The 15,604-nt window shown below is 40.1% G+C and overlaps 1 protein-coding gene across 1 annotated transcript in view; it reads left to right on the forward strand.

Annotated features, from left to right (window-relative positions):
• Nucleotides 1-317: 317 nt before the first annotated feature.
• LOC126455522 (dehydrogenase/reductase SDR family member 11-like) overlaps nt 318-15,604 on the forward strand; it is a 65,388-nt gene continuing 50,101 nt past the window's right edge. Inside the window, exon 1 of the mRNA XM_050091272.1 lies at nt 318-449. Coding sequence (XP_049947229.1) covers nt 318-449 — 132 coding nt within the window. The remainder of the gene's footprint in view (nt 450-15,604) is intronic.

Below are 15,604 nucleotides of genomic sequence, written 5' to 3' on the forward strand. Positions count from 1 at the left end.
GAGGAAAGGGAATGGGATGACCCAGCTTTGGTAGCAATTTTTTTCTAAGTAGCAGACGTCAAATATAGGACGGCATGAAATAACATAGAACGTTCCCGCGATACCAAGACTACTAGTATATGGTGAGCTAACAGGATCCCATATACCGAACAAGTGAGGGAAGTGTGCTACATATTTCTATTAGGATTTCACGCTGCATAAGCAGCGACGAAACAGAAAGTTGCCAGTGTGCATGCAAGGTCAGCTATTTCGGAATACGGAGAGCGACAAGTCGGGTGTGTATTGCAGAGTCGCACCAGACGAGCTGCGATAGCGCTATGGAGAGGTACACAGGTCGCGTTGCACTGGTTACCGGCGCCAGCGCGGGCATAGGCGCTGCCATAACGCAAGCTCTGCTCCGGCATGGCGTCACTGTGGTAGGCCTCGCAAGAAGAGTCGACAGGATAAAGGTAGGCCATTGTTAATGCTATCCGAAACAAGCAAAAGCGTGCCTCCTTAGTTATGGGTCGTATTTGTAAGCTTTTCGTCAAGCATTTGCACATGCAAACTCTCACAGCACATCAACCTCATCAACGTCTCATGTTGCGGTCTCACCTAGTGCGTGAGGTGCCGAAAGCAATAGTATGTTATAAAGTAAATCTTTATAACAGACCCTCCAGATACTCCGGCAACGCTAGTTTCTTATTTTACAGAAATTTAAAAGAATCTTCATCCGCGATTGTTCTGTTTCTATTTTTTACTATTCTGTGGGCATTTGCATTTTATACCACGAAAAAAATTTTCGGTTTTACTTTAAGATACTTGTGGTTTACCCTCGCTTCGATTTTTTTTCCAATTTTTTTTTAACAGTCCACGACATTTCTGTCTATGCTTTCTGTTGCTTTTTGTTATCTCTTCGGTTGCCTTAGCGGGAAGCCGCGATCTGTGAAAAGGAACGTTGTAACGGTGTGGAAAATGGAAATGAGCGTGTGGCGTCATTGGCCGGGAGGCCCCTTGCGGGGCAGGTCCGGCCGCCAGGGTGCAGGTCTCATTACATTCGACGCCACATCGGGCGACCTGCGCGCCGGATGTGGATGAAATGATGATGAAGACAACACAACATCCAGTCCCTGAGCGGAGAAAATCCCCGACCCAGCCGGAAATCGAATCCGGGCCCGTAGGACGGCAATCCTCAAGCAGACCACTCAGCTATCTTTTTTTTTTAATCTCATTTTGTTCGTTTTCGTTCGGGGCGGACGTCGCAAAACACCCGTTCAGTTCGTCGTTGATCAAAGGGTTCAAATGGCTCTGAGCAGTATGGGACTTAACATCTGAGGTCATCAGTCCCCTAGAACTTAGAACTACTTAAACCTAACTAGGGCATCACACATATCCATGGCCGAGGCAGGATTCGAATGTGCGACCGTAGCAGGCGCGCGGTTCCGGACTGAAGCGCCTAGAACCGCTCGGCCACACACGACCGGCCGTCGTTGACCCATTAACTCAGTTTTTTTATTACAGAGGGCAGTTAACCCTCTGACCGAACACGCAGAGTTACCGTGCCGGCATGTACTCTAAATAAAAATTACTGGAACGCAGTGTCATAATAGAGCACTACTTACAAGACAACGGCAATAAAACTACACTAGGTTTACGAAAATATCTGGTGCGTGGACAGAGATATATGGGCAGTCTTTTTTGGTTGACATTTGCATTCTCTGTTTTTGGGAGACTTGGGTGTACCCCTTTCAGAGCTTAAATATACATATTTAAATAGAACTCACATCTACTCAACTTCAAGAAATAAGAAATGCACTGTAGATGTACGTGAAAAAGGGTAGTATCTTTGTGTAAATGCACGAGAGAGTTGAGTGAAAGATCCCAACTTTGCGCCACTATTTTGACTCCAACTTGTAGGGCCTAAGTGCAGTCGATTCGTTCTGACAAGGGGAGGCCGCCAATTGTGAAATTCAGATTCGATTCATACTGCACGTAATAAAAGCTCATGGCCAGAGGTGTAATGTGGCAAAGCACCAAGATGCACTTCTCAGCCGTTGTAGAGAAAATCGACAGTTAAAAGAAACCGTTGCGGTGAAATACTCTCTACGATCAGTAATCTTCTGCAGCGTCGTGGTGCAGCGGTAAGCGCTCGGGTTTGTAATCCGAAGGTCGCCGGATCGAATCTCGCGCCATGCAGCTTTTTTTTTTTTTAGTATTTGTTTTTTGTAATTCATATATATATATATATATATATATATATATATATATATATATATATATATATATATATATATATATATATATATAAAATTCCCGGCAATCAGTTGCAACAATTATGCATATAATAAGTTGTTGAAAGTCGTTTGTCGTGGAAAAACTGGCGACTTCGAACATCATTATGTTTTCCGCAAACAAAGTTGTATTTCACAAATGTTATTAATTATCTTCATAATGTTATCCACGAATAGTTAACGGAAGACGTAGAAACGATATTCCGAAACGAATACGTATAGCGTAAGTCAAACGTTCGAATTAGAATAGAGACACCACGAACACAAATTTGCTGTGGCAGGTATGAAATATAAACTCCGTTAATCGCTCGTTACACTTGAAGGACAGATGTTGAATGGGCCGAAACGTGCCGCCGCATAACAGCGTAGTTGCGTGCTAACTTCGAAAGAAGGTAGATACGGTCCCTAGCGCAACTTATAACATCGTCGAAAATCAGTGCGGACGGGAGAGCTTTGGTACACCCTGTTAAAAAAAAGGGAAAAATGGAGGCGGTACAATTGGAGAGCGATCTGCCTTCACCAACATGCATAAGCAATTCATATATGAATTACAAAAAACTAATAATAAAAAAAAGTTGCATGGCGCGAGATTCGATCCGGCGACCTTCAGATTACGAACCCGAGCGCTTTCCGCTGCGCCACGACGCTGTAGAAAATTATTAATCGTAGAGAGCATTTCACCGCAACGGATTCTTTTAACTGTCGATTTTCTCGACAACGGCTGAGAAGTGCATCTTGGTGCTTTGCCACATTACACCTTTGGCCATGAGCTTTTATTATGCGCAGTATGAATCGAAACTGAATTTCACAATTGGCGGCCTCCCCTTGTGAGTGTTCATTCTTCTTTAAAAAGTAATGCAGCTACAACCCAAATGATGGTTTCACCATTTTCATCTAGAAGTTTTTCTGATACTGGCGGTAAACCCTTGCCTCCATACAACTCGAGAAGTAACATAGCCAGGTATAGGAAAGGGCAAACTGTGTAAAATAAATAATGACGCTTTTTAGATGCGATTCGTAACATAACGTGAAGCGCAAGATACGAAAATGTTGAATGACTCATGATGAAGTGACTTTCTTGGCAAATTAAAGCTGTTTTTGTAGGACCTGGGAATGAAACCCGAAACACTGCCTTGCGTAGCAATGTTTTTTATCACCTGTGTCCAGGCACGACCGACAACCCCGCTCCATAGTTTGATTTCTGCCAGTACCTCTCTCCTACATCTTCTTCACAACGGGCATCACAGTCATAAATACGTTGAATGACGGTGACGTTTTTCCAGTGAGGCTGTATCATTTGTTGAAACCTCTTCTTACAATGAGTTATACAACAGTTTTCGAGTGTTTACCCAAAGCAAGGTGCCACAGGTCTGAAAACGTCACTAAACTCACACAGCGCGCTGCTATTCGTGATGCTTTATAAACTATATCAGAAATTTTGTTTGGGCTGGAACTATCTGTGTGACTAAGAAGAAGTGTTATTAAACACTACGGCATTAGTGGGAAAAGTCACGTTCGTTCAATCTCTCTTCTGCTTTTAAAACTTTACAGGCGTTCTCCTGCACGTATATCTGAATTAGCACTCGTTTCATTCAACAATGTATTACGGGAGCCCGCCCGGCTAGCCGCGCGGTCTAACGCACTGTTTCCTGACCGGGAAGGCGTGTCGGTCCCCGGCACGAATCTGCCCGGCTGATTAGTGTCGAGGACCGGTGTGCCGGCCAGACTGGATGGTTTTTCAGGCGGTTTTCCATCTGCCTCGGCGAATGTGAGCTGGTTCCCTTTATTCCGCCTCAGTTACACTATGTCGTCGATGGCTGTACAAACTCTGTCTCCACGTAATCGTACTCAATAATTACTCTACCACGCAAACATGTCCACTTTTTGGCAAAAATTAGATGTATGCAGAGAAGCCGTCAGGATACTTAGGTGCAGCATCTATGCAAAAATCACACTTGTCTTACACATATTAGTGCTTTTACAGGCATACAGTTTTTCGTGTTCTTTGCAGTAACAACATGAGTCCAGGACTTATTATTGCAAGAAATGGCAGATGGCAGCACCAAACGAACATACTCGGATCATGTTTCATGTAGTGAATAGAATGCATGCCAGATGGCAGTACATCTGACGCCTGTGATCTTGTTACCTGTGTGCACTGTTGTAGCAGCTGCGTATACATTGTCGTTTAGTTTTGTTTATAGAACACGTTTCTTTGGATTATCTATGCACAATGTCGTAGAAGAGAGGTGCGCAACCGGAACTATATAAAAGAAATGTTATAAAAGCTGCCAGAACGAAGGGAATTGGTTACGTGAATCATAGTGGAAAAGAAATTAATGCTGTAAAAATAGGACGTGACTGTGGGTAAGTTCAAAGGCTATGTGAATTAATCTCTTGTCTGTGTATTTTTTACTTCTTAGAGGTTCCCATATGTTCTAAGTTTTATGGTACGTAAATATCATATGGATAATTTACTCTATCAATAAAAAATAATTGATTTTACGTAAGTAATTTTTTTGCAACTCTTTTACATTTTCTGACAATGGTATTCGTGTATTAATATGTTTCAGATGTAAGAAACTGTGTTTCAAGAGGATCTCTGAACATGAACAGATATATATATATTCACTAAATTTCACGATTTTGAGAGTAAGAACACACAAGATGGTTACCTTGCAGGGCTGATCAAAAAAGAAAACGTGGTACGCAGAAGACTCCGGAAAAGTGATGGCCAGCCTAAGCCAAGAGCACTAAATTATCGATATCACGTGGTAACTGGAGATGCTGGGCGGGTCTAAGTGTGCAAAAAGGCATTTTGTAGCCTTTTTGGCATTAGAAATGAACGTGTGCGACGAATTTGTAACTGTGTGAAAAATAATGTTCGCCTATGTGACAGTAGAGGATGTACTGCTTTAATCATTGCAACACCACATATAGTCCTATCGATAATTGAGGATCATATTAAAACATTCCCTACTAAAATCTCTCATTATTCAAGCAAAGAAATATATTACTTAAATCCTGAATTATCTGTAAAAAGTATGTACGAACTGTCATGAAGTTATATCCTCATACCAGAGTGTCATATGGAATTTATTTAAGGGTTTTCAATGAGCGTTTTAACTTACGCTTTGGGCGGCCGCAAATCGATACGTGCTGCTGTTGAGTCACTTCCAGTGAAGACTAAGAGTCCATCATTGAACGATATTGCAAAGCGTGTGGCCGTAGCGGAACCCATGGTACATAAAAGAATAAGCAAAAAATTCTATTTAAAGATGGGTGCTGTTAAGGAGAAGTGTGCAGAAAATGACCATGTGGTAGCATTGTGTTTCGATTATATGCAAAATCTGCAGTTGCCTAAGCTCCCAGTACAGGAAGCTTTTTATTTACGGCAAATTAACGTTAATGCATTCTGTATTACAGACCTAAAGAGTAACAAATCCAAGGTATATCTATACCACGAAGGTACTGCCCACAAAGGACCTAACAAAGTATGTTCGTTTTTGGTTGATTATATCAACACGGAGATACCTGATAGTGTTACTGAATTACACCTGTTCTCGGATGGGTGCCCTGCGCAAAATAAGAACAACGTAGTGGTTAGGGTAATGAACTGCCTTGTAAGTTCTGGCAGATTCAAAGATGTATTCCAGCATTTTACTGTGCGTGGCCATTCATTTTTACCATGTGATCGTACATTTGCTTCCATAAAGCGGGTGATAAGAAGAAAAGACAGGATATATGTATGGTGACATCATCCAAAAACAAAATATTAATGTAAAGCTTGTTACCATGGAAGAGGTTTTGGGTTACAAAAAATGGTAGCCCAAATTTTATAATCGATCCTGTTTGTCTGACGACAGTTATGGGACGAATGTGGACAAAAGCAGTAAAGTGAAATTCACAGTGCCCTCATTTATGAGCTTCCATCACAGTGAAATGTTTCCAGGTAAAGTTGACTGTTACTATCATATTGACGGTCTCGTAAAACACCGCTTTTAATTGCGACATTCACTACAGACAGAACCAAAGTTGCCTGCAGGAATTGCATATAATAACAAAGTTGCAATCAATGTCAAAAAATTTAAAGATGTGGGACAATTAATGCAATATATTCCTGATGAGCACAAAGCCTTTTATCTGGAATTGACTGAGTGGCCTTCTGTGGACACTCCTGAAGATGATTCATAATAAATTTTTGGTGTAAAATAACCTGTATAGTGTAGTGTTAATCCTTCATTGTCCTGTGACGTGAAATAAGAAATTTAATTCCTAATGTCACGATTTACATCGTCATATCTTTAGTCTTTCCATACAGTGTGTGCATACATTAACAATATTTTTCAATTTCTCTGTTAAACAATATTAGACAACGTATAAATAATATTGTATATTAAATTTATACAATAAAGTAATTTTTGATAACATAAACAAATGTTGGTGTTAAAATGTCAGTCCAAATTGTCCATCCTGCAATAACAACATAAGTCCGTACAATTAAAAAAAATCGTTCATGCGAAGTTATTACATTTAAAGTACTTTGATTTATTGTTAAAGCATACCTAACATACACAGTCAATATTAAAATTAATGGATTTATCCTACTGTCCATTATTTAGCCTGTATACAGTTTTTTGCTTCTCCTGAAAAATTTATTATTTTGGACTACTGTTGTTTTTACAATTACTGATTCACTTGTAAGAAGTCCATGAATGAGGAATTTATTGCTAGCGCACTCGAGCAGATGTAACTTCGATGGAATGCTCACGCGCAGCCTGCGATATATAAGCTACAATAGAATCGCAGACCAGAAGGCAGTGTCGGCAGCAGCAGCAGCAGTAGTAGTAGTAGTAGTAGCTCGTAGTTTGGCGGTTGGGTCAGATCGCTCTTAGAGAGCAGTTGTCTAGTTGTATAGGTCACAGAGAGCACTTGTGTCTTGTATGGAGTTGCGGGGGCCGGTCGTGAAGAGCGATGGTGATTCCTGTGCGATGTAGTATAAGATAAAACCAAAAATTACTATTTATAACAATTTGTAACAACTGATTTTGTACTTTTGTTATATCAAGTCCCATGTAAATGTTTTTAAAAAATCTTTTAATAATAATCTTTCTTAGAAAACTAACTTTTGACAATCATTCATCTGAATTTAAAGATTTTACAAATTTCTCCTATCCATGGTTATCCCAATTACCGTAAAGAAAAATCAGTTGTTTCTTTTTATACATGACAAATCTAGCGGCCAGCATTCCACTGGGCTGTGCCATAAAATTTTTTTATAGGAGCAGATATATATACGCGTTATCCGGCGACATAATTGAGGTAAGAATTTTCAGTCTATTCAGAATGACTCTTCAGAGCCATGACGTCCAGATTACCAGTTTAGATTCACAGTCAGTTAATTATTGATAGGTTATATATGAGTCACAATTTTATTGAGAGGTTAGTCACTTTTTTATTGCGAGGTTACGTAAATAAACTGTTGGGAGGTTACAAACTGTTTTTTGTGCAAACAGTCAATGCAGGACAAAGGGGTACAGCTCCGAAAGGCGTTCGACGTTGTGCCACCACATCGTCGATTGATAACCAACATGCAGTCACACGGAGAATATTCACAGATTTGCGATTCTCTCCGTGAAATTTTTTAACAATATAAATCAGTGTGTTATACTGCAAAGCGTATGTTCAACAGAAACCAAGTTAACATTGGATGCCCCTCAAGTAATCGTAGTAGAAAGATGTTCGCAATAACTATACGACTTATCACATAGAGTCAGCAGCACTATCAGACTGTTCCCTGATGATCCTGTTATCTTACACTCATAAGGAAATGTGGAATGACTTGGACAAAATTTCGACATGATCTGATGAAAGATAGCATTATCCAATTTACAACAATGCAATATAACACCTATTACAAAAAGAATATACCCGACAATATCCGACTGCAAGGTTAACTGAGATCGTAGTTTACATATGTAGGGATTATCTACGTATATCTCTAAATGGCTAATCCCGTTCATGGCGTACAGCCCTAGTTGCAGGCTCCCTACCTAACGGCTTCCAGGCTTAACAAATATTTGATTTTCAATATTTCATATAAGTATTGCCCGAATTTATAAATTTAAAATGCTGTCATAATCATCTCATTAAGAAGCAAACTTGTATTAAATGCTTCAAATGGCTTTAAGCACTATGGGACTTAACATTTGAGGTCATCAGTCAGCTAGACTTAGAACTACTTAAACCTAACTTAGCCTAAGGACATCACACACGTATAGGACATAATCGTACAACTCCAGCACAGCAGTAACCATCCCTGTATTGACGGACCAAGTGCAACAGGCATGGAACTCTATCCCACAAACTGGCATCCGGCAAACACAATGAATGCACTTCTGCATGTTTACATTCAACATTCTGGTGTTTACTCCGGTTATTAATGTACCTGCATTTCACATTTGCAATGGTTTATGTCGCACTTACATTAACCTGTGATCTTGCAATGTTAATCACTTAAATATCTTTTCCTACACAAATGTATTCCCGAAATTTCTTTATTCTACAGTGATTATTTTTTGGAATTGCGATTTTTTTACGGTCGGTGTAGATAAGGTCTGTAATTATCTGCGCGGAAGAATTGAGACATCCTTCGAGTTATTACTGCATGAATTGTCTTATTCCCAGCAGGTTGTCTTCCAGTCACACATATGCGTTAGGAGCTGTAAACACCATCACCACAAAAAAAAATCGTTGTTTATACATATCTCTCAGCCAGCGCGGATTGAGATCTATAGCATATTGCGAAGATTGATTTGCCCATAGTTTCTAAATCTGTAACTGATTTTGATATTAAATGCCATAAAGCTGTTGAGGGAGTGAAATGTGGAAAGGATGAAACATGTGCGAATGTAGTATTCGCAGAACACTCCGTTAACTGATCCCACTCGCAGATTCAAGATTTCTCGTAGTGACATGTAGATAGTGTGCGACCCTTGCTAAAATGATTGTTGCATTTCCCTCATCAGTTGCAGCTCTTTTAGTTCGCGTGTTTTATGCTCCACAGTTCCAGTTTCCTGATTTTTCTTTTTCTTTAGTAATGTTTGCAAATGTAACAACTATACTTTTATGAATATGTAAAATGTATTTTGACGGAGCCAATTGCATGGTAAACATGCTGAACGGCTAATAAATGAACATACGAAAGGGTAACAGTAAAGGATTGGCACGAAAGCATCGTTCAACATACAGCGGCACCAGTGCTCTAACGGTTTGGCGAAATTCTCCGTAAAGCAGAACCGTATACACTTTTTCGACTGACATTGTGGAAATCTGTATAGCTTCAAGAGTAAGTGGCCTGATCGGTACAATAGCAGAGCACAGACTGATAGCCTTCAGGCGTACGGGTAGGCAGACGAACTTAAGGGTTTGCTTACATTATTGTTACACTGAAGCCCCCTTTACACCAGGGCGAATGAAAGCGATCACAAGCATACGTGCATTCGCAGACAATTCGCGAGTGTTCAGTATCATTCGCTTGCACGTGTGAACTAGCGTTTACACGGGAGGGAAAGCAAGATAACACGAAATATAACGGACATGGCCTATGGACGCTGCGTTATATTTTTTGGCACTAATAATCTGCACATTATCAATGCACTATTTTCTAGTCTACTGTATTCAAAGAACTGTGACTGACGCCCGAACAACAGGTTTCTGGCATGCATCGAGACTAGAAAATAGTGCATTGATAATGCCTAGGCACTAGCCGAAATCTGGATTTGCCAAATAAAACCTGCAAAGAAAAGGACGACTGATTTCTGTGCTCTATAATTTATAAATTATATCACAGTCGCTGAGTGCACCCACTTCCCTAATGGAAGGTAACATGATGAGGTATGCTAAGCACTTCAAAGGTTTTATTAAATCACATAAAGGAAGATAATGTCAGTAAAATATGATTAATGAAATAAGAAATATAAATATGATCTGTCACTTTATAAATTCCGCTATATAAATTGTTAGAGGGCAGACAGCATAATTCCGAGTAACCCATTTTTATGTATCATCCAAAATTTCTAACATAATAGTGATACGTAAGCCGTGTAATTAAAGATACCATGAAGGTCAGCAACGAGAAATATCATGCCCTTCGTATATTTTCAATTGTAATCAACATAATACATCCTTTCCATTATCAAGGAATTTTAATTTGCCTTTCTTTTTAGTAAAATGAATAAGCTTGCGCTTCTCCATTACGTTCCCGCTTGGTGCAAGCACCCATGAATTTATTTTATTTCTTGCGCATACCCAGTAGGACCTTAGAGCGCTTCATTAATTTTCTGCCAATCGTATCTCTTTTGCTTCGCCATTTTTACTGTGGATCTGTTGAACCCCAGAGATATGGAAACTACTGTGAACTTCTGACGAAACTTTGCATAGATGTGTTGAACAGCGTTTCTAATACGCTCGCCGATCGCGTACAGAGCGCACAATGAGACGTAAAGATGCCTAGAAAATCGTATCTCTCGCCAAGTAAGAGTGCCTGTGAGAGGTTTCACTCGATTTTGTGCAGCCCACATAACGTAACTGCCATGCATTTCCTTCTTCATGACATTTCGGGGCCAGACAGGGCGCAGGCAATGAGGACGCACCTGCAGCGTTTTTGGTGGTAAGTGTTTCGTCACCCACCATACAGACCGTGCTTGGCTCCCTCTGAATTTTATCACTGCTCACAAGAACCGGTGGCTAGATTTTGAAACAGACAACAAGCTGCAGATCATCGTAGAGAAATGGCAAAAAGCACAGGCGGCTGCCTTCTATGATGAGGGTATTGGAAAGTGGGTACAATGCTAAGACAAATGTCTCAGTCGGAGCGGCGAGTATGCAGAGAACTAACTGGAAGTTATAGCTAACTGTTGCAAATAAAACATTTTTGATATTCACTGTGGTTGCCATTTCGCGAGCAATCGAACCTTACTTTCCGAATAGCCCTCGTCTATTCTTCTAGAAGCAAGATTACACTCTCTTCAGACCACACCATCGATGGCGCAATTCGTGTCAACAACAACAACCATAGAGGAGTAGTCGGCAGACGAAAGCTTTCTGCACTGTCGGGACCGAAGCGTAAAGCACACAAATATCCTTTGATCGTTCGCTTAAAGACCGACAACCAGCGAACCTCGAGCAAACTCAAGCGAATGCGAAGAGAACACACGACTGAATACCGTTTGCAAACGCGCCCATGGCGCTTGCACCAGAGGGAATAATTTTCGTTCGCTGTTGCATGTTCGCCAGTGTTCGCTTCTATGTAAAGGGGGTTTGTGGACCTCTTCTGACGGCAGGACAGTGGTTTGCGACGCTGTTATTTCGTTACTATTCCCGGCGGGGTCAGGGATTTTCTCTGCCTCGTGATGACTGGGTGTTGTGTGATGTCCTTAGTTTAATTAGGTTTAAGTAGTTCTAAGTTCTAGGGGACTTATGACCATAGATGTTGAGCCATTTGAACCATTATCTCGTTACTATTTAATCAGTTTCCATACATGTTACGTCTTTGAGGTGCTGTTCAAAGACTCTTTCAAAGCAACAGGAACGTAGGCTATATAGTAGTTCCAATAACAAAACCTCTGTGTCACAATTCGACACCTATAACCGTTAAAAAATCTGTCACGTTGTCCAATACAAATTAGCTGAAACATCACCTCCATCTATTGACTAATTCTAGATATACGTATAGCAGTTGGCCTGCCATATGTCTATATGTGCATGCAAAAAAATGGTTCAAATGGCTCTGAGCACTATGGGACTTAACGGCTGAGGTCATAATTCCCCTAGAACTTAGAACTACTTAAACCTAACTAACCAAAGGACATCACACACATCCATGTCCGAGGCAGGATTCGAACCTGCGACCGTAGCAGTCGCGCGGTTCCGGACCGAAGCGCCTAGAACCGCTTTTTTTTTTTTACTTTTTTATTTATTTATTGTTCCGTGGGACCAAATTAAGGAGAAGTCTCCATGGTCATGGAACGAGTCAATACATAAAATTATAACACGATATTAGAAACAGATAAAATGAAATATAAAAAAACATATTCAGGTGACAAGTCATAAGTTTAGATAAAGAAAATCAACAATGTAACACTGGAATTTGCTTAATTTTTTAGCTCTTCCAGGAGCTCCTCGACAGAATAGAAGGAGTGAGCCATGAAGAAACTATTCAGTTTAGACTTAAAAGAGTTTGGGCTACTGCTAAGATTTTTGAGTTCTTGTGGTAGCTTATTGAAAATGGATGCAGCGGAATACTGCACTCCTTTCTGCACAAGAGTCAAGGAAGTGCATTCCATATGCAGATTGAATTTCTGCCTAACTGAGTGAAAGCTGCTAACTCTTGGGAATAGGCTAATATTGCTAACAAGAAACGACATTAAAGAAAATATATACTGTGAGGGCAATGTCAGAATTCCCAGACTATTGAATAGGGGTCGACAAGAGGTTTTCGAACTTACACCACATACAGCTCGAACAGCGCGTTTTTGAGCCAAAAATACCCTTTTTGAATCAAAAGAATTACCCCAAAAAATAATACCATACGACATAAGCGTATGAAAATATGCGAAGTAGACTACTTTTCGTGTTGAAGTGTCACTTATTTCAGATACTGTTCTAATGGTAAATAGAGCAGCATTTAGTTTCTGAACAAGATCCTGGACATGGGCTTTCCACAACAGCTTACTATCTATCCGAACGCCTAGGAACTTGAACTGTTCCGTCTCGCTTATAATATGCCCATTCTGTCTGATCAAAATATCGGTTCTTGTTGAATTGTGAGTTAGAAATTGTAAAAACTGAGTCTTACTGTGATTTAGCATCAAATTATTTTCCAAAAGCCATGAACTTATACTTTGATACTGTTTCAATATTACACACAAGATCCTTCACTATCAAGCTGGTGTCATCAGCAAACAGAAAATATTAGAAGCCATATCATTTATATAAATAAGAAACAGCAGTGGCCCCAGCACCGACCCTTGGGGAACGCTCCACTTAACAGTGCCCCATTGGGACTGAACATCACAACTACTCTCAATATTGCGAAGAATAACCTTCTGCTTTCTGTTCTTAAAGTAAGAGGCGAACCAATTGTAAGCTACTCCCGTTACTCCATAATGGTCCAACGTCTGCAGTAATATTTTGTGGTCAACACAGTCAAAAGCCTTCGTTAAATCAAGGAAAACACCTAACGTTCGCAACCTTTTATTTAATCCATCCAAAACCTCACAGAGAAAAGAGAATATAGCATTTTCAGTTGTTAAACCATTTCTAAAACCAAACTGAACATTTGACAGTAAATTATGTGAATTTAAATGCTCCAGTAACCTTGTATATACAACTTTCTCGATAATTTTAGCAAACACCGATGGCATAGAAATAGGTCTAAAATTGTCAACATTATCAATGTCTCCCTTTTTATAAAGTGGCGTCACTACCGAGTACTTTAATCGGTCAGGAAACCGACCACTCCTAAAGGAAAAGTTACAGATATGGCAAAGTACTGGGCTAACATACATAGAACAATACTTCAGCATTCTGCTAGATACCCCGTCATATCCATGAGAGTTCTTGGTCTTTAGTGATTTAATTATTAACTCAATCTTCCTCTTGTCAGTATCATGGAGGAGCATTTCAGGTAACAGTCTCGGAACACTCTTTTCTAAGAGCGCTATATGACTCCCTGTTGGGACTAGGTTTCTGTTTAGTTCACCTGCTATATTCAGAAAGTGATTATTATATACTGTACATGTATGCAACTTATCAGTTACACGGACATTCCCACTACGCACTGATTCAGTATCCTCGACCTGTCTCTGCAGACCAGCCACTTCCTTAACGACTGACCATATGGTTTTAATTTTATCCTGAGACTTAGCTATTCTATCTGCATACCACGTACTTTTTGCCTTCCTAATAACATTTTTAAGCACCTTACAATACTGTTTGTAATGGGCTGCGCATTTAGATTTTGACTGTTTCTAACGTTTTGATATAATTGCCACTTTGTTCTACAAGATATTCTTATCCCTCTAGTCAGCCACACAGGCTGCCTGTTTGTGCCAGTACCCTGTTTTCAACGTTCTAACGGAAAACAACTTTCAAAGAGCACGAGAAAAGTCTTGAGAAAAGCATTATATTTATCATCTCCTGTATCACCGCTATAAACATCTTGCCACTCTTGTTCCTTGATAAGGTTTACAAAGGTCTCTACAGCAACTGGATCAGCTTTCCTAAACAGCTGATGACTGTATTTAACACGTGTTGCAGCACAAAAATCTTTTAGAGTTAAAATTTGTGCATCATGATCTGAAAGGCCATTCACCTTTTTGCTAACAGAATGCCCTTCTAGTAATGAGGAACGAACAAAAATGTTGTCTATGGTTGTTCTACTGTTCCCTTGCACTCTCGTTGGAAAGAATACAGTTTGCCTAAGATTATATGAATTAAGGAGGTCTACCAGCATCCTCTTCCTTGCACAATCACTTGTACAATTAATATTGAAGTCACCACATATAACTGACTTTTTGTATTTCCTATATAGTGAACCAAGAACCTCCTCTAGCTTTAGCTTAAATGTTGTGAAAGCGGAGTCTGGGGATCTATAAATAACAACAGTTAGAAGTTTAGCTCCATTAAATTTAACCACACCTGCACAACGTTCAAACACCTTTTCAGTGCAGCACTTCGAAACATCAATTGACTCAAAAGGGATGCCTTTTTCACATACATGGCTACTCCTCCACACCACAAAGAGCTCCTCGAAAAGCTGCCAGCCAACCTGTATCCTGGTAAAGGAAGCCTCTGAATTATCTCCTTATTTAAGAAGTGTTCAGATAAACCAATAATTTCAGAGTCAACATCTATAAGCAGTTCACTAACTTTATCTCTAATACCTTGTATATTTTGATGAAATATACTAATTCCCTCATTATGCGGATACCTAAGCTTTGTCAAAAGTGGTTCCTTTGTTAGAGAGACTTTCCTTAAGCAGGAATACCTATCAGCTGACTTCAATCTAAAAAAGGTGCAGCTCTAACACCCACTACTGCAGGAATTTTCCCATGAGTGATCCCACCAACCCCACCTATGCTGTCACCTATAAGCTTTGCCAACCTCCCCTTCCCATACCTGTTGAGGTGCAGGCCATGTCTAGTGAAACCCGTCCTGCTGATAGACTCCACCAACACCCCTGAAATGTGACCCATGCTTTCTGTCATCAGCACACCCCCAAGTCTCATGTTATTATGCCTGACGACTGTATTAAGATGAGGCCGATCGTG

This window comes from Schistocerca serialis, chromosome 2 (genome assembly GCF_023864345.2).
Source record: "Schistocerca serialis cubense isolate TAMUIC-IGC-003099 chromosome 2, iqSchSeri2.2, whole genome shotgun sequence".
NCBI classification, from domain to species: domain Eukaryota; kingdom Metazoa; phylum Arthropoda; class Insecta; order Orthoptera; family Acrididae; genus Schistocerca; species Schistocerca serialis.